This window comes from Diachasmimorpha longicaudata, chromosome 11 (assembly GCF_034640455.1).
Source record: "Diachasmimorpha longicaudata isolate KC_UGA_2023 chromosome 11, iyDiaLong2, whole genome shotgun sequence".
In the NCBI taxonomy this organism is placed as follows: domain Eukaryota; kingdom Metazoa; phylum Arthropoda; class Insecta; order Hymenoptera; family Braconidae; genus Diachasmimorpha; species Diachasmimorpha longicaudata.
In genome coordinates this window covers 6,569,459-6,596,338 of record NC_087235.1, presented here as the reverse complement: position 1 = coordinate 6,596,338, position 26,880 = coordinate 6,569,459, and the positions used below count along the sequence as shown (strand labels likewise).

Below are 26,880 nucleotides of genomic sequence, written 5' to 3'. Positions count from 1 at the left end.
CGTCAAGAATTCATTCATAAAAATTTTTTTCAACCCCAAGAGCTACATCAAAATTTACCAATTTTTCATAACAAAATATCCGAAAAATTTTCTCTAGTGCTTTTAAAATTTTTAGTAATTGTTGTCACTGGAAAAAGGAATGTTAAATTCAGACATTTGTCTTTTCCGATGCGTTATCAAAATTTATCCACAACAGACTTGAACACATCTGCATTAATGTGATAATTCACGAGTTTTGTAGTCGAAGTGAATGTAATTTTTGACCGATAGGAGTTTACCGAGGGGATTTTCGATGAAACGGTAGGGGTCGGAGGGAGGTGAAGTAGGTATAATCCCCACTCGGTACCGGCTAATCGGGTGTTAGAGAAGCCGAGGAAACTTTCGTTAAAGGAAGCCCTGACAATGCCCAAACCCCTGGAGCAACTTGGACGATGTATCCTTTAGTGTGGAAAGTGCCTTTTCGGAAAGGGGTGCGGGGGTGGGGAGGGGGGGTGGCAGACAAAGTTGGAGGAAGGACCGGCTAATGATGGAAACTTGAGTACTAAGTCATACTTAATACCTCTCGGCAACAACTGGCCATTCCCATGGCGACTGTACTGATTTCAGTTTTGTTGATATCATAGAAAATGAAGAATTATTGAGAGAAACTTGATGGTATTAGGATCAACACTTTTGGGAGCCATAAATTTTAGTCACGTTGTAAAAATTGCAAGAAAAATTGACTTTAGTAGTTTAAAAATCATTTATTATGGTGGGTAATTATCGAGAATGAGTTACTCCATTAATGGATTTATACATAATGATTTTTTGGTTGTTATAAATGTAATGTTTCTTCATGAATTTGATATATATTCCCCTTTTGGAGTTGGAGGATCAGATGATGAGTCAATAATAACCCCAGGATTTATCCCCACATTCTCATTTGATATCCTGAATCCGCGTATATCTGAAGAGGGAACTCAAAGGGGGTTAATCTTCCTCTTCAGGGCAGAAGGAAAAAAGGCCAATCGCCATATTTCTCAATAAACGATAAATCAGTGAAAACGGAAGAAAAAGAAGAAGAAATATGCCACTTTCATCTTTAACACTAACTCCTGGCTCTTTTCCCAGTCTCAATTTGGCTCTTGTATACCTATATACCTTGTGTTCAGTGTGGGACCCATTAATCTATGGTTATCTACGGCGTGCGCGCCGGATAAGTGCGCGGGAATGAGCCATTTCACCCTTGGGAGTTCGAAAGGATCTCCGACATCATTCCCTAACGTAGTTTTCGACGATGGGAGAAGGGTCACTCCCCCCTATTCTTCACTTACCTTGAGGCAATATGACGGCAGTCTGAACGAATTCAGGATGGGGACAATTGTTGCCCCTCGGACAAAAGTTAAGGGAAATCGATTATTTGTTAAGTGATCGGAAAATATTAAGGGATCGCAGTGAATATTTTCAAAATTTTCGACAGCTAGGGAATGAAATGATAAAAATATCGCCAAATGAAAAAAAATACTCGGATTTACCTTTTACGCTTGAGAAGCAAAATTTTATCAGAGACTCGATCATTCTACCGGTCTATTCCGTGAATAATGTTACTAGGTTATCTCTCAACCTCTATTCCCATAATTTTTACGACTTGAAGAAAGAAGAAATGGAGCCCTATCCCCTGTCACAGGGGGCTGGTTCAAGTGCCTAACGAAGTAAAGAATAACTTTGGCTACGCGTCTGGCGTATATTCGACTTTACCTCCTTCTTCCACTTAGTTTTCTTATCGTTGAAAAAGTTAAGTGGAAGAAAATGGTGGAGGTATGCCGTGGGTGAGAAAAGTTGAAATTGATGCAGTGGACGGGTTGGTCAGGAAAGGAGAGAGAGAACTGGTGTGTTCAGACAGTTTTGTATCCAAAGTTTTAACTTACGAGACTGCCAGTGGTTATGAGGTGAATAAGAATTGTGGGGGGTTTCATGTGTCGATATTATATTGCAGTAAAAAATTACGAATGAGTTAACTTTTCATAAATAAGTGAAACAAATGCAACTATTGCATTATTATAAAAAAATTATGTTTATTGGTGGCTGACTGGGGCAATTGTTTGACAAAAAAATTCAAAGATTCATAAATTTGAGGCTTAAATTTTCACAAAATGCCCTGCTATAGCCATTGAATTATAGCTGACTAAATTGGTTGACTCGCACACATAGAACTGCCATCGTACCATAAACTCCTGAATGTGCCTTTCATGTGACATGAGACGTGACACTTGATATTGTATCAGTTCAGTTGAAGTCTGTCTGACGCAGATATCACCACCTGAGTCCCTCGGTACAGCTCTACATATTCAGAGATTTGTTAAAAAAAAAAAATCCATTAACCGGTGAATTTCAAACTGATGAATTGCTCTTACAATAATCGAAATATTTTGTAATCCCCGGTGGACTTTATGGCCCTCGACAATTAAAGGGATTTCAACAATCAGAATGATAATTGGCGTGGTTTGCCGTGGCCAGGTTGAATGGAGCGTGTACAAAATGGCCCGTTAATTTTTACTTCGATATAAACAATAGCTTTCCACCGCGTTCTCGATTTAAACCGACGAACGTGTTACGCACCTCCCCACGGCACACACCAACACTGAACAAGGGGATTTGTATATAAATAATGGCACGCGTGCATCCCAATTCGCACAACCACCTCCTCCTCCCCCCTTCTTCCCCGGATTTACGAATCATTCTCCGCCGTGTAAATATCGTTGAATAATTTTCCAATGGTTATTAGCGATAATAAAATACCGATTTATCGATTTAACGGTGGAGAGATTACGATTGCGAGCGAATTTATTAGCGAGTGATTCTATGACTACTCACGTACGCGTTATAACGTACGTAATGCATCAATTGGAATCATTAATTCGATCGTTTGGGACTAACAAAAAAATATTGACGATTGAATTTTATACTAGAAAAATAATAGATCAGATTCTGAGGACAAACGGCTCAGGAGAGCGGTTTTAATGAGGAGATAATTAGTGGAAATAATAAAATAGGTGACAGACGTTTCTCTATGTGGTCATATATGTGACCGTGGGACTATATACTTCAGTAAAAATTTGCTGTAAATTATATTCTCCGCGATTTTTATTGAATATTTCCATTTATCTACCTCAACAATATTTTTTCGTACCACTAAGTACTTCCTCGTCTTAATTATAATTAGAAATTGATTGCAAAATAGATTAAAAAAACTGCAATGACCAATTTCATGAGTTTAGGACTCCACGACTCATTAACCCCCTCCCCAATGAAAATCCATTAATTTATTCTCTTTGAGATTAATTTAATCTAGATGACTGTATACGTTAAAATTTATTTGTATTCACAAGTCGCGTGATACGAGTCCTCGGCTCGACCCTCTGACAAACGTTAAGGGCCTCTCCCTCCCTCCCTCCCTTCCCTTCCCTCGTTGTTGGTGGACAGGACATATTGTTACAGAGAGGAGGGAGGGAATGGTACGATGATTACACAGCGGTAACGAGGCTCGACGTCATCGAGTTACGATACTGCAACGTGAGTATGCATGCGAAACATTACGTTTCATCCCTTCCTCCCTTCTCCACCCGCGTGGATTCTATTACTCCGTAAGAGCCGAGAGTATTTGCTCGTGATGCTATTATTATGATTGTAGTCCGGGTGGTGGCTGTTTTGAATGACATTTTGGCCGAAGAATTTTACTAAAAATATCAATCAGAAATATTTTCTATATGACATTGACGATAAGATCGATTGCGAGTTCTCATTTCGATTAGAAAAAAAATGTTTTCTCTCCTGGCACTTAACAAATTCATAAATTTATTTCGATTTGAATTATCTCATTCGATTAAGTGAGTAATTGACTCAGTAATTGACTCAATGAATTCTTGGTCAGAGTCAGTAGATAATAATAAATAAATGAATAATGTTTTTGATGTATAGAAGAGCTGAGAATTGTAGAGATGATTCCAGTTGAAAATTATTTAAGGGAGTAATTAGGGTAGTTGGGAAATTCGTTCATATGTTTCCACATCATTTACTGAACGCAAGACTCAGTAAATGCAATTAATTAATTCATGGATGAATAGCCAAAAAATATTCAATGAAAATTGATGATTGAATACTGATGGCTGATTAATTGAAATACCGGGAAAATTCAATGGAGCAAAATTAAATGATGCAAATTCAATTGTAAATGAACGCGTGTCAAGTACGGAAAATCACATTAGTTGCTAACGATATTTGGTCCTGTCGCACAATTTCGCGAGCTTGGGTAGAGGGGGTGGAGAGGTGCAACGTTTTATCGTTTCGTGTCTCTCAGCGTCCACCATTTGGCGTGTGCTCGCTCAGCTAATTTCGTATTTGCCCGATTAATTCAACTGTGGGTGGGGTCATTTAACGGAATTTGATGTTTCGCTAATTATTCTGTCGTGCCTGTTTCATAGACGGAATTTAACCTCTATAGTCTTGTCTCTTGTTGCAATTGCGAAAACACAGATTGATTTTTTAATTCGTTGGAGTGAGTGACAGTTCGCTTCCGGTCGCGTAATTAATCCCTCACCTCAGAATTAATGAATATCAGGGGAGAATGGAAAAGATTTTTTTTTCATCAAGACAATTGATGATGAACGAAAAATTTGATTGATAGGTTTTTTTTATTTTTATTTTTTGAGCCAAATGAGTTGGAATAACAGAAATGATTGGTGTTTAATTGATTAAAATTGTACTTCATGTTCTGTATGTGCAGAGAGAAATGACGCACTGAAATCGAAACCCTTTATTTGAGACGCGGGAATTCGATGTTTCGATAATTATTCTGTAGTACTCGTTTCACAGATGAAATTCAATTGTTACAAGAAAAAAATTGATTTTTCAAATTCTCTCTTCATGAGAAATAACGAATATGTGAGTGATGGATTGAGTAAAAGTTAGCTTCATATTTCACAATTATTTATTCCTCTCAACGTTCATTAATTTCAACCGGAAATGAAGAAAAAACATACCAGTGAAATAAATATGCGCTAAAAATCGTCAATTAATTTCGGTAAATCCATTCTCCGGTAAAAAAAAACTCGGAGGAAATTTACACAGTTAAAATAATACGGTATTCTTCGTAATTCATTTGGTGCTGTTAAAATAATTGATTTATCAAAGCAATCGGGAATTGTTTGATAAAGGTAAATGATAGGGGATGAAGCAATGAACAGAGGAAAGTACATTGATTGCAACTGTGATACCTCACACCCGGTCTCGTCCAATCATTCGGCTCCGTTTGTCTCTAATAACGATCATATTATAATCCAATTGCCATTTTGAATTCAGTATCTATTCTGATGAGGGATTTCATGAGCGTCGGGAGATTAAGTCGTCACTCTCTGCACGACGGAGCTTTTCAGATCCAAAAAGCCCGGTTGAGATTAACGTTCTCAAGTGGCAAGCCCTACGTTATATTAATATACAGGGGTAAATCAAATTTATAATCATAAGATAAAGCTGAAATAATTTATAATTGAATTAATCTTTAGACACAATTCTTTTGATTGAATTAATAATTTAAAAAATCGGGGAATTTTACATTGCATTTGTTTATTTATTTCTTTGACCATCTGTTAAGTTATTCATACATTCAATAATTGATTGATTTATTTACAAAGATTTTTTAAAATTCAAATCGATTGAAAAGTGCTTGTGAATTTCGAAAAAGAATTGAAAAATTTTGAATAAACGTTGGTCCAACATTGACAGTGTTTCCCTTCGTACACACATTATACCGCATTTTAGTTGGGTAATGGGTGGGTTACACGTCTATATCCACACGCGTGTACACACGGGAGCATTTACGGTGTGTGATGATTTATGCATACCACTAATTACCAGCCATGCAACCCATACATCCACATACATCGGTTTACTTTATCCCATGGTACCTAATTTTATTACAGCCATGTGAAGTATACAAATTGTCGGGGCCAAATGTTACCATTAAAATATTCAAGATATATTTGTTGTGACAAATCAAACGAATAGGCTTGTTTATTAATCAAATATTTGCCAGATAATTTTTACGACAAATTACTTCAAAGGAATTAATGCTTATATTGTACACTAATTTCGGGAAAAATTACATTTTATGGACAGTTAAATAGTGATGGTAACGCGAGGGAAATTGTTTGTCATTTACATCGATAAAATAAATATCTGCATTTCACATAAAATGTATATGTATTTTTCAAGCCCGGAATTACATAATATTTTTGATTTATTCGTTCAGTTATCGTCAATCTCTTCAACGATTTCTGTCCAAATAAAAATTATCCAAATATCTTGAACATCCTCAGGTCCTCATTACCCTCAATCTCATCGATTTTCAAAATTAAATTGCCACATCACAAGCGATAGTCTCTCACGAAATGATGATCCGCCAATCCATTCATTCATAATCGACGAAACGCTTATTACGCGGCCATCGGTATCGGGTGAAACAGAGGATGAGGATTTTGAGAAGAGGGACCGAGGGATGGTGAACTAGTGGGGTGGTTGATGGAGGGGGAGGGAGGGGGGAAATACGTGTATGGATAGTACAGGGAATGGAGGCGGAAGGGTGATGGTCTATCGCAACCAGAGCCGGCAATGCCGAGTCTAGGTTATCCGATGACAAAGCGGCTTCGGGATCCTGCCTACTCCAAAACCCTCCTACCCTCCCTGAAACTCTCTTCCTCCCTCACCTATCCCCCGCCCTTACCCTTTTCCAACCGAGAGACACCCAAACCGTTTGGATTATCACCATTGAAAATGCAACCGAAGCCCCCCAGTGTTCGAATGCAGCGGCGCTTGAACGCGATACCGCCACGTTAAACCGGTAGTTTAGCTCTCCTTGTCATATTCATTGATTGTAGGAACCGAAAACATTGTTTCAATATATATATTTTTTTTTGCATTTCGCCCTTTCCGGGAGTTTTATCGAACGCTCAACATATGTTTTGATGGGAGAGAAAAATACGGGGGTAGTTTCAGAGCTATTCAGTGGCACGGGTGCAGATAGAGGGAGGAATATCTGGTAAAAACTGCCCTTTCATTCGGTAAACGTGGATTTTGGGAATTTTTTGAGATAGAAAATTAAATATCAATTGAAAAATATCGTCTGGGTAATGGTAAATAATGTCTGATGGGGTATGGTCAGTTATCACACTCAATTTTGTTGGAAATACACGGAACGGAATTTTGGATAATAATTGGACCTGTAGAGGGCCGAACGTGGGACGAAATGACAATGAACCACAAAATTAGTGTCGTTTCACCCTCTGGAGGTATAATTTTTTACCTAAAGTTTCTTTTCGTGTAGATTGGTTCTCTCAATGGAAAATAATAAAAGAATTTTGTGTAAAATAGTGTACAATTTCTCTACCGATATTTTCGCAGTCGAAAACACATGTCGATGAGAAACGAAAACACTCGGGAATTGAAAATATTTAGTTTCAAAGAGAGTTGATATTAAATGTGCTCTCTGGGTGTGACAAAACGAAACAATTGAACTGGAAACGAGTTTAGAGAGGTTTGCCAGAGCACGAGGGCCTCGAGTGAGAAGAGGTATAGGCAGCGTAAAGCGCCCCCACGGGACACCCTCGTGTGGCTAAATTGGCGGCAGTATATTACCGCTTGGGAGTCCGCATTTAATTTGAATATAATCGCGAAAGGAGATCTCAGACGAAGTGAGTGAGTGAGAGAGGAAAAGAGAGAGTGAGTGAGTGAGTTCCACCTTGTTCTTGAGTTTACTCCTAAGTATACAACTACATACAGCATTGAGTATATTTATATGCATGTATATTTTGGTGGGGGTGTTGTTACACTTTGGTAAATGCGTGACGGCGACGCGAGCGGAAGTCACCCGGAGGGACACCGGATGCCGAATGGCCGACGGTCAGCCCCTGGCGCACCTGAACTCAAGTTTGCATTGTTTCGCGAAAATGGAAGTGAACAAAATATTGTACCACGGGGATTCTTAATTCTGATATTTATTTATTTATTTTTAATTCATTTACACAGTTGCAATTTTTTCTCTTTATTATCCGCGTTATTTAAAATATTTGTTAATTGTGTATATTCGGGTGGTATTCTTCAAGGCATTTGCAAATTATCCCCAGAGGTTCTTTCGGGTTGGAAGATATTGGCGATTAGAAACGGTTCGTTACACAGTATTTTTTTTTACAGCAAAAAATATTTGCAATTTTTTTTTCCTCCAAGTCTATGTGAAACCCTCACTTTATGCTCCCACCGAAAGTCGTTGACTTTAATTTCTTTTCCGTTTCTTTTCATACTTTGCTACCATTTTTACGTTGTATGTTTTCCCATTGCACGGAAGCCCCACTAATTTTTCCCCATAAAAGCAACCGAGATGAAGAAAGAAGAAAAAAAAATGTTCACGAGTGAAAGCATAACTTCACAAAAAGTGCGTTTCTATTGCAACCTATGGTTATTTGTAAGTGTATGATTAAACAACTTCAAGTGTTTTATGGTTTAGCTTCAAGTGCCTTCGATCGCGTGACCCCAACGGCCATATCCGTTTCCTGGTTGTGGGTAACCCCTATACCCGGTCAACCACCACTTTCACCTCCTGCGAATGAAGAAAGCCCTTGAAGCCCAATGGGCTTGAAAAATGGATAACAATCTTAACGAAAAGAAATGCACCTTCGACGTTTCAGTTAGCTAAGGCCTGTACTTTGTATCCATCCATTTTTTTTTTTGTTTGCAATTTTGCTCGATTTAATTATCACGTGCCACTGGGAGGCTCTTAATTTATGCGAAAGGTCACGAAAATGTCGTGAACGTGACATTAAAATGTCAGAATTTACGGAAAGACTAATCTCTCAGGGTGACATGGACAACGAAATTTTTTTTAAAGTCGTGCAATCGAAGAATTAACTATTAATTCGTACGCAAAATTATTCGTAATTTTTGTAAAAAAAATATCTCAGAGGAATAACTCCACATTTTCCTCGATCTGACAACAGGCAACACTTCAACTTATCTCACTCCTCCATTTCCCTCTCGAACTCAGACATTCGTATAATGTGTGCTAGTCAAGATCTCATATCTCCAACCCCACTATATCTGGCAAGTATAATTGACGGACGGGCGTTGAGGCTGAAAGTCAGAGTTTCTCTCTTCCCCCGACTGTTGGCAACTTGGGTATAAGAGAGTTGAATGAGTTACACGTCAGATGCAAATCATCTTTCCTAATTTAACGGAAAACATTGCGAGTAATTCTACCGAGAATATTTGATATCAGGGGAATAAATTAATCTTCTAACCTCAACCAAAGCATTTCCCAACTATTCTGCCATTGTTTCCCCATGATTGCTCCATCATTCTCATACAGTAAAAGGAAATGAAAAAATTTTAAAAAATTCTGAAACCACTTGAAATTGAATTTCACCTGAATGGGTATTATTTTCTGGGAATTTTTCAACTGCCCCTGTCTCGCCAAATTAAATGAACATTTATCATATCTCACCTGTGATTGCACTGCTGACAAGCGAAGCACTCTAGATGATAGACATTAGCTCTAGCTCTCATGACCATTTCAAATGCCGGAATAACCTTGGAGCATGCAGCACAGTATCCAGTGTTACCAAATAATCTGCAAAAATATTGAATTTTATTTATAGTGACAACGGTAACCAATAAACTATTGTCCAGAGGGGGATGACAATGGCCTAATGTTCTCTTCAAATATTGGATCTATTAATAAAGTCCACAGCTCCAATAGTCCCCAACTCACAATACCACCTGGGTGTATTCCCTCGGGAGTTTCGTAATCTCAACCCACTTTATTTACTCACCAACCGGTGGTATTCCGCTCTTTCATTTTCATACAGTAATATCATTGATAAAATACCCTACACCCACGTGTTATATCATCCACATTGGTAAAGCAAATCATCTCGGAGTTTATGTTGGCATTCAATAAAGCGAACTCGTCTGTGAAATTCAATTTGGGGGAGGGAGATATTATATTTGCGGAGTATTGGATGAGTTATTTTTTTCGTTTATGATTTTATTGACTTTTTATTGACTCACCTGAGGTAATCGCGCTTGCAGAGAATCAGATTGGCTTTTGTGTAGAGGGTTGAACCTACTTCACCGAGTCGGCAATCGCAACAACCGCATTTCAAGCAATCTTCGTGCCAAAACATGTCTAGGGCCTTCAGGAGGTACCTGGTGAAGGGGAAATTGTCGTTTTTTTATTGGAAAATGATTATTCCGATATTTGTTCTTCGGTTATTCGTCCTCGGATGAAAACTTGTAGGCAATCGTTCTCAAACGAAGAACAAGACGATATTTCTTAAATAATTTATGGACATCGTAGAATTTTATTTTTCATTTAGTCTATTCTTGCAGACAAACCTCTGGGTATTCACTTCTTGATGAATTCCCCCGGGGTAATTCAATTATTCTCAACGAATAGATTTTACGCGTCTAAATTTGGAACCACGCTTTCCAGAATGTATGAATAATCAAATATGGCTGATATATTAATTAAAATAAATTTAATTTTGTGATTCAACGCAATTCTCAACTCTCGAATAATGATTTTGAAATGTAATTTTTACCTCTCGGTAATTGGTTTTCCACATCCGGCGCATTCCTGCTGAGGAGCTCCATTTTTACTCGGCTCCGTCTTGCTCACATCCATCGTCATCTCGCAGTATCTGACGAATAAATTAGTCGATTAATTATTGGAGAAATGAATTAGTTAACAGTGAAAATGATTGAAAATGCTCGGGTGTACTTCGACGGTCCTGTTAATAGTCATTGGATGGAATATGAGGGGCAAATAAATTTAGAATGCTGATCTGTCTCAACTGCTAGCACCAGAATGTGTCTGAATATCGCTTTTATCAAGTTTCAACGGCAGCTGCCGGTATCTGTGGCTTTCTCAGTTTGTCTATGAGTAATTAGAGTTAAGGGGGTAGGGACACTGAGAATTTAACAGCGGTTTAGTGCCATCTGTGTCCGAGTGCGGGGGCGTTTTGTGGTGCGGTCAGAGAGGAGTTTAGAATCGAATTAGTTTTGACCCGTAGCATGTTCCGATGTATTCGCTTGAATGGGGTAAATCAAGTCGATTGTACGGAGAAAAATGTCAATTTATAAATTATTCAGGTTGTGGAATAAACTACTCATTTTTTGAAAATTTTTCCATCTCAAATCGGGGAAAAAATTCGAGGTAAAATGTCATTTTGTTTTCCCTTTGCTGGAGAAAATTTATTTAACGTTTCCGAGTTTTCCATTTGATTTTTTACGATTCGGAATAATTTTTCAGACATTTGTTTTTCATTTGTTGCATTGACACCGAATTTTATTCTACAGTAAAAGCTGGACAATAGAGCAGCTTTTAGTGCTTTTAGATTTAGTTCTGTTTGAGATACCTTCAACAATGCACAGTGGCGACTGAACTTTGATTATGAGCAAAGTTACCGTTTTATCGCATGAATATCCTGGACAATATTAACCAACGTTTAATATCTTCCTGTGAGCCAAGTTTTGTGCAAACAAATATACCCAAAACCCTTTGATCCGGATATTAAAGTCTAACCAGGAAATTATTTCAATTCATGTAGGAATGACAGGATAAAAATACGTAAATTCCAGGTGAATAAAATGACCAGTGGGAAATAAGTTCAGATACGATGTGGAGCTTGAACGAGTCCATTTCTCGAATACTGAAGTCTCAACCGTCGGAATGTGACCGCAGAAATTCCTGCGGGCAGTCCTCCGCGGGCGAACGATAACCCTCTCTCGACTCTAGGGCCAAAATCTACCCCTCTAGACTCGATTTTCACTTTGTTCATGTACTTTCTGTTACCGCAAAACGAATCGTTGAGGTTGAGCAGGAGCTTTGTCCTTTATAGCTATGAAATTTGTTATAAAAGTAGCTCTTGAAGTAGGCAGATAGACAACTTCGAATGGTTTACAAATTTTACAAGGACAATTTAAGTGAAATTATTTTGTAAAAATGATTCACTAATTTTCCTGACAAACTTTGGTCCTATTACTTCGAGTGAGTTGAATAATTTTGAGTCCTATTCGTTACTCAGAAAAAAATCCAAGGACGATATATTTCCAACTGATTTTAATCGAAAGTAAATGCTCGCCGGTGCAGGCTGATGGTTCAAGTCGACTCCATAATAACCAAGAGAGAATGGAACGAGATAGCCAGTTACTGAGGGTAGTTGGGAATGGCACTACATACGGAAGTGGTTCGCATCGTTGGCAATTCGTCCATCGGCCACGTGATCGGATCATCCACGGCCCCTGATCCTCAAAGCAACGTTAATTCGATTAGTCACGCTGCGCGTTCATCAACCACTAACCACTGTATATTGCCGCAGTGTAACCGATATATACATTATCCCTAGCACTTGTCAGAGACCCCCTTACCATGACCCGATCAGACAATGCAAAATTTTTCGATCAAATAAACCCAGATATAACAATAATTCAACGGAGTGAAAAAGTTGGGTAGAAATTACCCAACCGTCTGGCAATTGTCCTTTATTTTTCAAGAAAAATGACTGAACTGGTCAGGAAAATTTATCGACTGATTGATAAACGTTATCTGGCAATTTCTGGTTGATTATATGACAGGGTGGGAATTTTTTAAAATGATTGTTTCCACCCGAGGTTTTCTCTCCGTCTGGGGATGGAATATTTTTCCGGGTGGAGTCGGGTAAATTGAGAAATTCTTGAGACGCATTCAGATGAATCTGAGAGCTGCAGCGCCGGCTCTCTGCAGCCACCTGAGGCCCCGCCCCAATGTGGTGGCACCACCCTCCGGGCTATCATCTCCTAGAAGCTCCTAGGAGACTCGGAAAATTAAAAAAATGAGACAGTTGGACTACGCCCACTCGAGAACAGGTCTGAGAGGAATGAAAGTAATAGGTCGAGCCAGTTTGACTACAAGATTATCTTTATCTTGGCCTTATCTTTAGGGAACTTTGCGGGGATTCGCTGAGAGACAGGTGCGATAATCCTGGCATTGATTATGAGCAGAGATTTTTTAAATTGATTTTCGATACACATTATCCTATTTGTGGTATGAAAAACTGGACGGATAAGAATTTTGGATAAAAATTAGACCTCTAAAGTGAATGATATGATTAAAAAAAATGATATGCTCGCGCATCTCTCATTAAATTCCCACAGACCTTCATTTTTTTTTTAAAACATCCGGTGAGTCCATTAATTAGCAAACGGGGGTAACATTAAGCTCGGCATTAATATACTCAAGCTACAGTGTTTTGTTTTATCCCACGGAAGGAAGGAAAGCGTAACCGAGTCTCTGCGACATTATATCGAGGGAGGAATGGTTTTTCGTGGAGACAGGGTGAGTTTAATCCTTGGCCTTATCCCTATCCAGAGAATACCGGGGCTATTTAAATTCACAAAATCGCTCTCCTTCACTCTCTCTCTCTCTCTCTCCCCCTCGACTACCACCCACTCGGCCCCCTTTATCCTCTTTATTCACCAACTGGAGTAGCCACTTTGAAGAAATTAAGGAGATAAGACCGATAACGAGCTTCTCCGCCTCTCCTTTAAAATCCCTTTTCTTTTTGGAATTCCATGAATTCACAGGGTGTTTGGATAATCTCAGGGTGAAAAGGGAAAATCTTAAAAATCTTTACGCATTGCCAAGGGCTCACTCCACTCACAGAAAAGTCGTTGGTATGCACAGGCACTCGAACCCTTTTCCTAACTTCTATTCTCGTAACAACGTAATTCTCGCCCTTTTCTGCGGAATGGTGCGGGGGGAGGGAGGAATATTTCGCATGAAATAAATCTCGATGGGGAGGAGGGCAACACTGAAATCCTCGTTTGCTGGGCATTCGAGGGAGGCGGCCCTCACTACTAATGGCTGGGTAATTTAAGGGATGTTTTAAGCTTCTGCGAACGTGGTCACACGTGAAACTCACACAAAAACCGTATTACGTGTATAATCGGCCATTAGCATTTGAAATTATGGTGTCTTCCTATTGTGGATGTATCAATTCTGAATTTATTTCATTTCAACATTTTTTTTAAATTAATGGAACAGTAATTTAATTAGTCACTCCAATGATTGACTTTAAGTCGATATTTTAGAATATTTGCAGTAATTATTATTTATTATCAAATTCAGTGGTGGTACATGAAGTTTTATTGAAGAAAACGTAATGTTTTTCATTTCCATGTGAAGATTTCATTCCAATTTTTAATATATTTTTTACATGATATTATTTTCCACAAAAGAATTCAAATGGACACGAGAAATTCTTTTAGGTGATGATACTTGTGGCGTTCAAGGGGTCTGGGGTCATTGGTATCTCCCCCTGAAATGGGCACATACTGAAATAGGGATGGTGTGCAGTCAGATTACGCTAAGCTATGCTTGTACGTGCTCGTACGGAAGTTCGCTATGCCGATCCCATGTATTTTAGAGACTCATCCCCTCCTACTACCACCATCCGTATGTACGCAAAATATATTTATTGTTGTTTGTCCAGTGTATATAGTAGTGACGGTGTAAAAAATCGCCACCGACGGCCCACGAAGATGTGAGACATAAATTCAAATGTCTACCTCACTCACCCTTTTTCCCCACAGTCTAATTTTTTTTACCGCCCTGAACTAAATGGTAATCGCGAGAAATAAATCAATTTTGAAAATTATTTTATCAGAAATATAATTACCACAAGAAAACTGAGAATTTAGGGGTTGGGTCTATCGAAAAAAAAAATTATTTTCGCGGCGATTATTCAATGATTACTAGACATTTCCAATGTATTATCGAAGTTTTTTTTCTCGGTGAAAGAAATAATCTGGAGATCATTCCCCACCCCTAAATTAACCGAAAGAAAGCAATACCAAATCGAAAGATCACCAACGTCAGCCCCTGAACTCCCATTTTCGTACGATTAATCGGTAAATGAGACTGGCCGATTGTCATCGATACGCCAATACCAGAGTGAACGGTTTTCGTGCCAGTTGTCAGTGATGCGGGTAACTGTAGTGGCTGACGGGGGGAGGGGAGGGGGCGATGGACAGACGACAAAAGGGCTGTGACTACTGGGGAAACTTTTATCTTCACTCGGATTAATGGACGGATTAAAGTATTTGCGGGTGGGTGGGAGAGGGGGAGGGGGTGCACCGGCCAATTGGGATGTAGGTGTAGCTGAAGAAGGGGGATTAGTACTTGATTGGCTAATTTGTAAGTGTCCCCAGCAGAAACTCACCGAGGATCGATCCCTCGATGTTTGTCGGAGTTAAAATGTTGAGGATTTTTCTCCCATTTTCTCTCCCTCTGTTGGTTTTTTTTTTTTTTTTTTTTTTTTCCATTTGCACGAAGGAATAAATCTCAGGTGGTGGTGTTTGTTCCACTGTAAAGAGGCACTGGGGGGTTGAAGTTGCAAGGGGGTAGGGGGTAAGTTAATGTGCGGCAAGTGCAGGCGGACTGACCACTCGGCTGATTTACATCGCACAAACCCTAGCCTTTAACCGGAACGACGGCTCCGAGTTGTTGGGAGGGAAAGTGAGAGAGGGTTGGAGTGGTCAACTGAGGGATGTAGCGTGTGATCGAGCCACCGGTTCTCATTAAGCACGTGTATGTACGGACGAGTGAGCCTAGACTAAAGTGTATGGGTATTGTGTGGACGATATTTGAGTAGATGAAGCGAATTTCAAGGATTTATTCTTTGGAAATTGTTGCTATGGGTGACATTGGGTTTTATTTAATTTCATGGGGACCTGATACTGTTGAGAAATAAAAAAATTTTGCAAATAGTTGATTAGTCATTTTCGGGATAGTGACAGTGAATTTCGGATGAGAGGTTTCTAATTTATTCAACTCTACAATCCACTATTAATTATTGAGTGTCTAATTCTATTGGATTTTTAAATAAATAGGACTTTCCATGATTTTTTATTTAACTAAATTGCACCGAGTGCTACTGCCCTCAAAATACAATGGCCGCTTTGAATATTGAAAAAAAAGCAGTTATCTTTATGTCTGTGATTTCCTGAAGTCCCATGCGAGGAAGTGAAAGTCACCAAAATATTAATCCCAACCCTCATTCCCATAACCGAGGGCTGAAATTCCATCCAGCGATGACGAGGGGTTGATTTTCGGTGAAAAAAGTGGGTATTTTCACGCCTCATTCGATACCCAAACAGTCAATCTCAGTTGAAATTTAGGCGAAATGATTTCGAGTGCAATTGAGGGGGTAGGGGGGTGGGACAGGAGAGAAATGAAAGAACAGTTGGACTTGTCCAGACGTTTGGCGTGTCCGGTTTCCTGTACTCCTTACAAAACACAGACAGTGCGGCAGGACAAAACCAGTGGTTGACGGACCAGGTCCAAGATAAGGACCCATTCATAACAAAAGACAAAACACCACTGGACCACCCAACCACCCACACCATTTTGAGTGCAGTCTGATGAAATGAACAATGGCTATCGCGAACTTTTATTGTCAATACCATAAGGTATTGGGCTTATGCAGCTCTCATTGGCCAGTATTTTACTGCAAATTTTTTCATCAATTTTTAAATACTCAACTTTGAAGTTTTGAAATCCCTCGGGAGAGGGAGGAATGCCTTTGCATTCATATTGGAATAGTTACAGGAGAACACTTCGCCAGGTGTTTTCTCAAGTAATTTCAATAATGATTTAATTAGCATTCCCTTCGGTAGCTGCTCCTGGAGAGGATCGCGCAGAAATGCTTATTAATTAGTTGATTTTTCCCCCTTTGTTCACCGAGGAATAATCATTTTTCAAGGTTGAATTTTTTTTCATTTAAATTGAGAATGGTAATTTTAATTTTTATAAATATTATGAGAAAGCATAGGAACAAGGAATGTTTGTCTACCGTTTCTCAACAATTTTTTGTCCTAAATTTTTGTTGAGATGAACTCTAATGAGAGCTCTGATATTCCATTTAAAATGCAAAACATCTTTTCGTATTAAAAAATTGACAATTCAACTGCATATCACTGGAATTCTCGATTATTCATAACGAAATCTTCCTCAGTTTCGCGAATATCATTCGGCCTCTCGGCTATCGTCCTCATTGCTCATTCCCAAGAGGGAAATTTTCCCATCAATCATTAACATCCTCGATGGTAGGGGGGCTGGTCAGGAGCCCCGACGACCACGGCCACTCTTCGGAGTTAACCCAATCCCCTCTGGCGACCTGACAAGCGAGAAAGCTAAACCACCGCACGGTTTTGGAAGATGCAGAGCATCAACCCTACGTATACCGAGACCTACTAATTCACCCTACCACCCCTACACGACTTTCTCAGGAATATGCCACGCGTTTGCTCCCTCACAAACCCTGAGCTTTCCTCTTAAACCGCAGCGTCTTGGATGAATACGAGGGCTTCCGTTGGTAAATCATCCCCGTGGTAACTTAATCATTTGGCTACTTGGGAGGGTTCATGAAAATGCTTCGTGAAACGATGAATGTGAATAATGAAGAATGGAGAAGCTTCTCGCCTGAATTAACGGGACATTTCACAGTTCTGTGACTCAAGTTTCGAATGTAAATTCCAATAAAATCATGATGATTATTTGTTTACAGACAATAACTGTTGAAAACATTAATTCAACCCTAAATGGCCTCCGAATACCCCTCACTATTCCCCTTCTTTTCAATTTTCTGTCATGCAATTTAACTACTCCAGTTAATTAAAAATTATAAAAGTACTTGGATATCCTCGAATATTTTTATTAAAAACTTATCACTTTGAGCCGTAAAAAAAATGTTAAAAAAAAAATTTCATCCCTTGTCAGTCACTTTTGATCACTGAAGTGAAACTGCCACATGTTTGAAGCCCCCTCCGGTCTTAATATATCGCCCTGAGGGATGGAGTCCCTCTCGGACCTCAGTACTTGTTGATTCTTTCGAGGATCGATCCACTCCCCTCTTTTTTTTCCCCCTCGAGGGTAAATAACTCTCGAATTCCCAAGCATCTGGGGTCGACTTTTGCTTACACCCTGAGTAAACTCGTGTTTTCTTCACGTCGCGACGAAAAGATTTCAGTTTAAAGAGCCTGTAGATAAGTGGCTGTGGAAGGGTGAGGAGAGGGGGGGAGGTGGAATAATTGTTGAGAGCCCTGCTGATCCTACCCTATTAAAGGACCTAAGCAAAGGCTGACCAAGCAAGTGTCTCCTCCCTGTACATAATTATCGTTGCAGGCCAGTCGCACGCTATATAACTTTGTCAGCAATGCGCATTCGGTATTATCAGACGGAGTACAGACGATATGGAAATTTTGAAGTGATAAGTCTGAAATTACATTTTCATTTGAACGATACAAAACGACAGAAATTATTAAAAACAATTGAGAATTATGAACAATATGGCGTCTCACAAGGTTACAGAATTTTTTTGTTGTTAAAAAAAAAGTTCTATCTCGTTGACATATGATTCTACTTGTACCAACCCAATAAGATATCCTCCTCAAACATTTACAAAAGATAAAAACTTTTTTTTGTCCATTTTATGAATAAGATAAATAACTTATGCACATAATTTTCCTATCACCACTTTATGCTAATAGTTAAACATTTCTTTTTATCATCTCCCTTTTATCTACCCATTTATGGCACTCGCCCGGTCATAAACAGAGAGCCGCCCAGTGGACGAGCCTCTCAATAATTCATCAGAGATTTTTCTCTCTCTCTCCCCTTTCCCCCTGCCCGACGAAAAATAATAAAGACCGAGTCATTCAGTAGTGGAAAAAAAATAGATAAATGGTTTTATATAACGCACTTTGACAGCCACAAACGTAGAAACAACCGATCCAAACAGCGTGAACGCGTTTGACTCGAGGGACAGGCGCTTGATCCTCGAAAAAAAATTCCAGTTTGGATTTATAGCGAGTGAAATCCACGTGTGTTGGATTTTTGCTTCACGAGTTTCCCATTTCGCTTTTTTTTTTTTCCTTTCATTTTTGTCTGCGGGGAAACGACGGTGAGGGATCTCAACAGATATTTATACGGTTTGAATTCACGTATGAGGATCAGTCTTAATGGTTTTATTATACTGAAAATGGGTGGGTGTTGGCCGTCGTCCGCTAGACACACTCCTGTAGGGATTTCTTCATGTTACGTGTGTGTTTACCCAACGGGGTTTGCACTTATGGTATTTGACGCTCATATGGGAGTCGAAAAGCCGCAGTGAGTGGGGATATAACACACTTGGAAAATATTGTGTCTCGAGAATTTCATTTCTCTTGGAATTTTCTCACATTTTTTAAATTAATGTGACTCAACGTCATTTTAGAATAACAAGAAATTCATATATTTCTGAGTTATTGAGCCCTTGAATATTATATTTTATGATACATTGCATTTTCGAAACAAAATCAAACTCATTTTATTTTTTGTATGAGTATCTTCTGCACCTCAACAAGTATTTGTTGAGAAATAGTTCTTGAGAGAAGAATGGCAGTGATAATAATCATTAGAAAATTTTTCGTTTTATTTAAATTTGTGAACAATTAAAAGTGGATAGATAGGGAAACTCGGTAGGGGAATGCATTGTTTCAATAAAATTTTTTCTTTACAAAACTCGAGGTTAAATGTCCTGCGGGTACATGCACTCTCTTTGGCTAGTCATTGTGACAAAAACTACCCAAGGTTACGTCACAACAGTGTGGCAGCTTATCGGGGCCTTGCGGTACATTAAGCACAACCGTTGCCATCCTCCACCCTCTCACATCATCTCTCTGTGTTCCAAAAGGCCGCACTATGAAACGTATCCAGGAGTGAGGTAACGTCTCTTCAAGAGATTATCTTGTCGTATTCAATATTCCTATGAAACGCCCGGGGATGATAAATCGTTTTTGTCCGATAGCGAAAAGACGTAGTTTCCGGTGGCTCGACGAATTTACCCTCACCATCTCTTTTCAACTCACCTTAACCTCACCCCCATCGTCCTTCCTTTATACTTGAGACATATCCCTGAGGGATGAAACTTATTCCTGAAAAATTTTCTATCCACGAATATTGATAGGGTTTTTCATAAATTCGAGGGCGAAATGAAGTATTGAGAATTCATTGGAGTTTGGGTTGAATTGAGAAATGGTTTTGTATGAATCAGTTTTTGAATTTGATGATATAGAATTGTGAGTTGTTGCGAGAAGTGAATTTGATGAATAGAATTGACAAAAAACCAGAAGGAAAAATATAATCTTCATATTTAGAATGGAATGACTTAAAAGTTGAGGATTCTCAGCTCTTCATTCTACCCCCAGTCCAAAAGACGTTTAATACTCTAGTAATCATTCCCTTCCAACTCTTTCCCTGGGAAAATGGCCGAGCTGTTCTGGATTAAGGGACAAAACCGATGGAAATTAATTAGAACCAGCACAAAGAAAATCTACCAATCCGTAAATTAGAAGTATTTGGAGGATTCTCTCTCCCTGATGGCCCTTCCAGGGGAAGAAAAATACAACAGAAATGGCTCTGATCGTACAGTGAAGGGCGTGTAGGTGGTTTTTCACCCGAAATGTACCGCAAAATGTGGCAACACAACGAAAAACTTGAAAATGGACTTTCGGCTGTTTCCAAGGTCTCACCAAACCAGCCCCTGAAGTGGCTCACCATTAGACAAAAGATGCCCATCAATGTCCATCGATGGAGCTAAATAAAAACCGAGAAATTTCTTTTATTCCATAAAATCCAAATGAAAAATAATTCCCGTTGACTTCTAGTGGCGCTTGAGTACTGGACATCAGTTGTTTGATGGTTAAAGGGCTTTGAGCACGTGACAATTCTGCTGAATACATCCATAAACTGGGAGCCACTCTGGCACTGGGTGTAATATGATGGTGAGATGTAGGAGAGATGGGGAGAGAGGGGGTGGTGTTAGTTTCCGTGGCATTGACGCACGACAATACATCCCCTGATGCTGTCTCTCGTTGTGCCACTATACAAAACCCCTCCATTTGCGTGCCAAAATCCACCCTTTTCACGCAATCTGGTGGGGTGCCCTTCACCATTGCCTCTTGGCAAGGAGTTTTTCGGGGCTTGAAGGTTCTTCATTCAACGTCTTCCTCCGGTTGTTTCCGGCTGGAGAGAGGGACAACAGAATGCGGTCATTCTGCTTGATAAATATACGGGCGAAGTGTTGCATTGTAGTCTTATGAATGTCTTGGGGTGGTTTAAATTGAAAAATCAATGGAGGGATCAAAAATCGTCGAGCCAGCACGAAATATAATATTTTATTCGAGAAAGAAATTCTCACGAGAGGAACACTTTAATAAACTTTACCCGGAAAATTTCGTAATTAGGCAGAATGCCGGAAGGAATGGTGTCTTGTTGATACTTCGATGAAATTTTAATTATTTATCTTGATGAATGGCCGCTCTTCCCATTGACGGAGCCCTCGATCTTCGGATTTGGCAATTAATTTAGTAAACGGTTCACTTTTCACGATTAAAAATCAAATTTTTCATCGAAAAAAAACTAGAAAAAATGATTTCAGTCCCCATCGACAAATGAATCTGTGAATAAACCCTCATAATCATTTGTACCCCCATTTCCCATACCCATTTGAATGAATACATCGTAAAGTTTAAAAGCAACCGCGTGATTATACGATCGAACCGTAAAATCTCTCCTCAAATCGCTTATCGAGGATATTTGCCCTGTGCACAATGCCGATGTATATCGTTTTTTGGTGGTTGTGAAGCATCGAAGGGTGAACACAGTGGCACGAGACAGGAGGCCTCGAAAACCCTCCCTGCCCTCATCATCGTGAAAATACTCTATAGGCGTCGATCAGTGGCGTCACTATCAGTCGTTTCCGGTTCACCAGTTGTGGCCCCGGTCTCTGTTGCTGTACACAAGATGGCGCCGGTTGCATGCAGCACACGGGGATTCCCTCTTGTTTGTGCATATGCGCCCGTTTGATTTACGGCTATTCCTCCACCCCCTCGGCGTCGCTGATGGAGCGGTGGAAAAAAAATAAATAAAAATAAAAAGTGGAGTGAGAAGAGGAAAAAATGACCAGACCTGGATAACCGGAGCGTTCGATCTGTTCTGGGTATGAAAAAAATGTTTCAAAAGGAATATATAGAAGGGACAATATTTTTTTGTCACTCTGAAGGGCTATCCGTTGATGATTTATTTCGGTGAGAGCGATTTGTTTCATTTAACTATTAGGGAATAAAGAGTGGAAAGTGCGAAACGCGTTTGTTATTCTATTTTTGCGTTTAGGAAGTCCGACATTTATGAGGGCCCCGGAGGGTCAGTGGAGAGTGACAAAGGGCTAGGGGAGGTTTGTTAGAATATATCCGGGATAATTAGTTTTAAAATTGTGAGGAACAAAAGGGCTTCTATTGGTCTTTAAATGAACTCAATCCCGTTATGAGGAATAATTTTGAGGGTTGGGCCGCCAAGGGATGTTCACAAATATCCGATTGATCCAAAAGCCTTCACTTTCATCTATCATCGACGCAGAAAAAAAAAATTTACAAAAGGGATGACTGATTCTTCCGTCAATTTCGTGTCGCCGTTGGGTCGTTCGTTGAATTAAAAAAAAGATTGTGCTTCTGCAACGGACGTTCTCTGATAAAAACCAACCACTGCCCAGTGAGGTATAAGTTGAATATCTACTCCGGGTAAAAAAAAAAAATTACTCCCCTGAAAAAAGGGGCGAATTTTCGAAAATAATACGCTTCACCTTTTTGGATGAAAACACATGGATGAAAATCTGGCTAAGGTCGACTGAATCAGTGCATACGAGAACCAGTGATATCGAAGGGGGTTGGGGGGAGGGATAGGGGGTATTGCAGGGGTGGCTGCCGTTTACCGGGGCAAACAGACAGAAAATGGAGCGCGACCGCATATAAAGAGTCGATGATAACGGAATGATATACGACTCGGTGTGAATAACAGAGGGCTGGAGTGAGATGGAGAATTGAAACTGAAACTGGTACTACTGGAGCCCCCGGGCTTTACGGATGTGTGGGTGGATAGAAAGAGGAAGGTTTAGGAGGGGGTGCATGTGCGTTTGGTGATTGATCGACTTCGAGATAACGTGTGATATTCGCTTGTGGGATTAAGTGAATGTAGAAGCACTTCATAATTCTGGAATTTTAATCAACAGAAAAAATGGAACGTAAATGCAAAAATATTGAACTGTCATTGTAGCTTTTGTCGAACTGATTTTTTGAGAGTTTAAAAATTAAATAATTTTAAGTTTATTAACTTATTACATAATTAATTCAGTAGTGAGGTAGTCAAGGGAGATAAATCACTGGTGAATATTGATCAGTTTTTCATGAATATCTCGGAATCTAAAGGACATAGAATTTTTTTTATTATATCTTTTTTGTAGCGCTAATTGAATACCAGAATAAAGGTCTCTATAAAAAATTTGCTATCTCTCTGAGATTCAAAGATATACCGCAAAAAGTCGCATCAGAGACAAGTCACATTATCTCATTTCATAACATCGTTCCTCAATTGTTTTGTGTCTTATAAAAAATACCTGTGGGATACATTCTTTCAATGATCAACATTATTTTATGATATAGAGAAGTAATCGGATTACATAAAAATTAATGGGGAACAAAATTTGATATTCTCCTGGATCGTTATTGAAGAATTTAATGAGCCGTTACCTGATGATCCTCACACCATACCACCCAGATAATTCCACATCTCTCGTTTTATCGATTCAATTATGATAAAGGTATCATAAAAATGGCCCATCTGCTATACTCCCCCTCCCCAATTTTTCCTCATCGATTAATCAAACGGAAATACTGAAAATACCTCGCAACACTGAAAAGGCATTTTCAGGTTTGAATGTTACCCCCTGAAACATTTATTTGTTCTTATCTGGCTTGACGGGAGTGTGTACAGAAATTAAACCGGGTGATCTTCCATGCATTTAACCATCTCCATAATGCACGCTCGACCCTTAATCTCCGGTGCGGATAGAAACCCATCCCGGTGTTCTATGAATATAATAGCACCGGTTTTCGAGTTTTAGGCTGATGCCACTTATAGAGAAATATGTCGATATGGTTATTTCAGGAGAATTCAATGTTGTCAATAATAATTTCGTCTAAATACGTGACCTTGTGATAACAATTATATAATGGAAGAATTTATGGTTCAATTTTTTTTTCAATTACAAGGCCCAAAAGATCAAAATTTCAGTTCATGTTTCAATGTGAGGGGGAAATTCTCGAGCCCATTAAACAATCCATTGATTACTTCCCTTCCCTTCACCTGGAAAAATCGAGAAATTGTCCTGATGTTGGCCATGTTTCCAGTGTTTTTCAAACGATTACCGGACCGAATTGATAATGAAACGATCTCCTAATAATTTCACAAAACCATTTGATATTCCACGTACGTTAATAGCCGGACATAAACCTCTAACGTTTAAATCCTTCAATTATTCAAGTAGCAGTGGGCTCGTTGGGACGAGATGGCAAGGTTCCTAACCATTTTAGGGTGTGTGGGACAAACCCGGTATTCGCATCCTATATCTCTTGCACGCTTGCTTTAGCCCACGTGACCGAAACCCCGTTTCAGGAACGCTAGAAACCGGATTTACCGAATTCGGATATCCCTCTGAAATTCCAAATCGATTTCACATCGGCGATTGGAAGCCAAACAACCGAATGCCATATTCCTATCAGCATGCGAAAGATTCCGGATGTGATTCACGGATAATAATACGTCTCTTAATCGCCTCAGATCGGATTTGCTTTCCGATCAGAATTATCCATCAGTCATTCGTATGTGTTGAGATGTTTTAAAATTGGCTGAATGTTGCCGGAAACAGCAGCTCTCAAGACTTTCAATTTTTTTTTTAAATAGTCGTGAATATTCCGGAAATGAACGAGCCGGGGGATTATGTGGGGGAGAGACTGTTTTGAATGATTAAAATTTCACGAGGAAAAATATCATTCTTTTTGCGTCTTCGGGTTGCCCCGGGGCTTTCCGAAATTACCGGCGAGCTCCTGATGTTCTTGGTAATTAAAAATCATGGTAGACTCGCTGGAGGGTGATGGGAACCAGCTGACCGTACTTCTAAATGAGTTTAGGATCTACCCTGGGGCACCTTGACCCTCGATCAGAACAGTTAACCGTCTGATTTCAAATCAGTTTGGGAAAAAGTTTTTTCAATGTGAGATCGTAAATTGAAACGTGATTTGAAGCGATTAATTTGTCTGGTGGAGTGAAAAAATTTCTTAAATGCAGCTGAGGTTGCATTGAATACATCAAATTAAATAATGCCTCCAATGATTGAGTGGACAGTCCCGTAAATCAGTGATATTTCGCGAAAAATCTTTATCCATTCATCGCGAGACTGGAAATTCACAATTTTTTTATTCACGAAATAACATTATAACCTTTTGCTGGGTTAGTAAAAGGGTAATAAACTTTGATGTACGTATTCTCGTACAGTTACGGAGATCTTCGCATTAGAAATGAAAGCCCCGTCGGGAAACGAGGAGTTACGAGCCACCTTTATGCCTCTCGTAGGTATCCGCTTGTCTCGATTATCATGACGAATGTCTGTCTTTATGCTGCGATATAAAGTGCCATTTTTTATCCATAAATGGAAAATTATTGTTAACGAGATGGGTTTATCTGGACGATTTATTAATTGTACCTCAACAATTTTGCATGAGAGCGATATTATGCATGGGGACAGAGAAAAAAAATTCTCAATCAAATTCGACTCAACATTTTTCATCCTCGTGGGGATCTTGGGGAGGACTAACCCTTATTATTTCCTCCCTTTTATACAAAATATTTTATTCCACTCGTCCACTCCCGCCTAATCGACGTAACTGCCTCGCATAATATTTAATTTTTAATCCGGTATTCAAATGCAGTCCACCCATACCACCTCAGTTATCCAAAAAGCCACCACTGCCTAATGGGAATACAATTTATACTCTGGCCACGGGCTTATTTTACATTTATGCTAAATACATTCTTACTTGCTTTTTACCATTTACATTTGCGAAAGAATGAAATATGACGGTAAATTTTTGCATAAAAAATTGGAAACGGTAACTCTTCAGAGGTTGGGTTTATCCAGATAGTCAATTTGCGGGAGGAAGGGATTTAGTAAATACAAATAATTTCTTTTGACAAGAGAATTAGTTTCTCCTCCCAAAACCCTTTAGGACATTTAATTTTTTGTTTCCCAACACGCAATAGTTGACCACAATATTCAAACTTTTTCCAATATATCGCCCAATAAAAAATCATTCCGATTACAAAAAATGCATTGTCCCCTGAGATTATGAATTTTGATCAAATCTAAACGTTTTCACAATAAACATTAGTCTAGTTGAATCGTTTGTTTCGGACAATTTCCCCACAGTAGAATACAACCGAAAACCTATACGCTCGGTTAAGACAGACAAATGCGTTCTGGTCAGTCGGGGGTGGCAGCCGACCGGCCACTGGGACGTTGGAGATTTACAAGTTTAGTTAGCAGTGATCACACCCACGGGAATGGCCCGCAGTGATGCCACGTCCTCTGTTTCCACTCCCCCGTCTCCAATTTCCAAACTCCGAGAGAAACTCTTCAGGCCTCCGGTCTTTTACCAAATACTTGATACAATTAAACTTGCTGCAAGGCTCGAGTTTCAAAAATATCCTGATGGATGTGAGGAAGGGGATGAATGCACTGGCATTTGTTGGTGAGAAAACTTTCCCTGGTGGTAATGTAACGGAATGAACGATGCCAACAAATCTCCGGTGGTGGCCTAACTGTTACAGATAACGGGAGAAGGCTCGGTTAGCGTTTACCAGTGTCATTTTTTTCTCTCTCTCTCTCT

At 39.4% G+C, this 26,880-nt stretch overlaps 2 protein-coding genes across 8 annotated transcripts in view; one reads left to right on the top strand and one right to left on the bottom strand.

The window, feature by feature from the left end:
- The window catches only part of LOC135167494 (uncharacterized), a 162,867-nt gene that overhangs the window by 20,365 nt on the left and 115,622 nt on the right, over nt 1-26,880 (top strand). The gene's annotated exons all lie outside the window — the stretch shown is intronic.
- The window catches only part of Bx (Beadex), a 53,212-nt gene that overhangs the window by 12,307 nt on the left and 14,025 nt on the right, over nt 1-26,880 (bottom strand). The window contains exons 1-4 of one of the 2 annotated variants that reach the window (XM_064130740.1): nt 12,266-12,566; nt 10,626-10,724; nt 10,093-10,230; nt 9,527-9,652 (exon numbers count right to left, since the gene is read on the bottom strand). In XM_064130740.1, the coding sequence (XP_063986810.1) occupies nt 9,527-9,652; nt 10,093-10,230; nt 10,626-10,724; nt 12,266-12,318 (416 nt within the window). In that variant the 5' untranslated portion in view covers nt 12,319-12,566. Of the gene's footprint in view, nt 1-9,526; nt 9,653-10,092; nt 10,231-10,625; nt 10,725-12,265; nt 12,567-26,880 lie in introns of those variants that run through there. The other variant, XM_064130741.1, reaches the window with a different exon arrangement.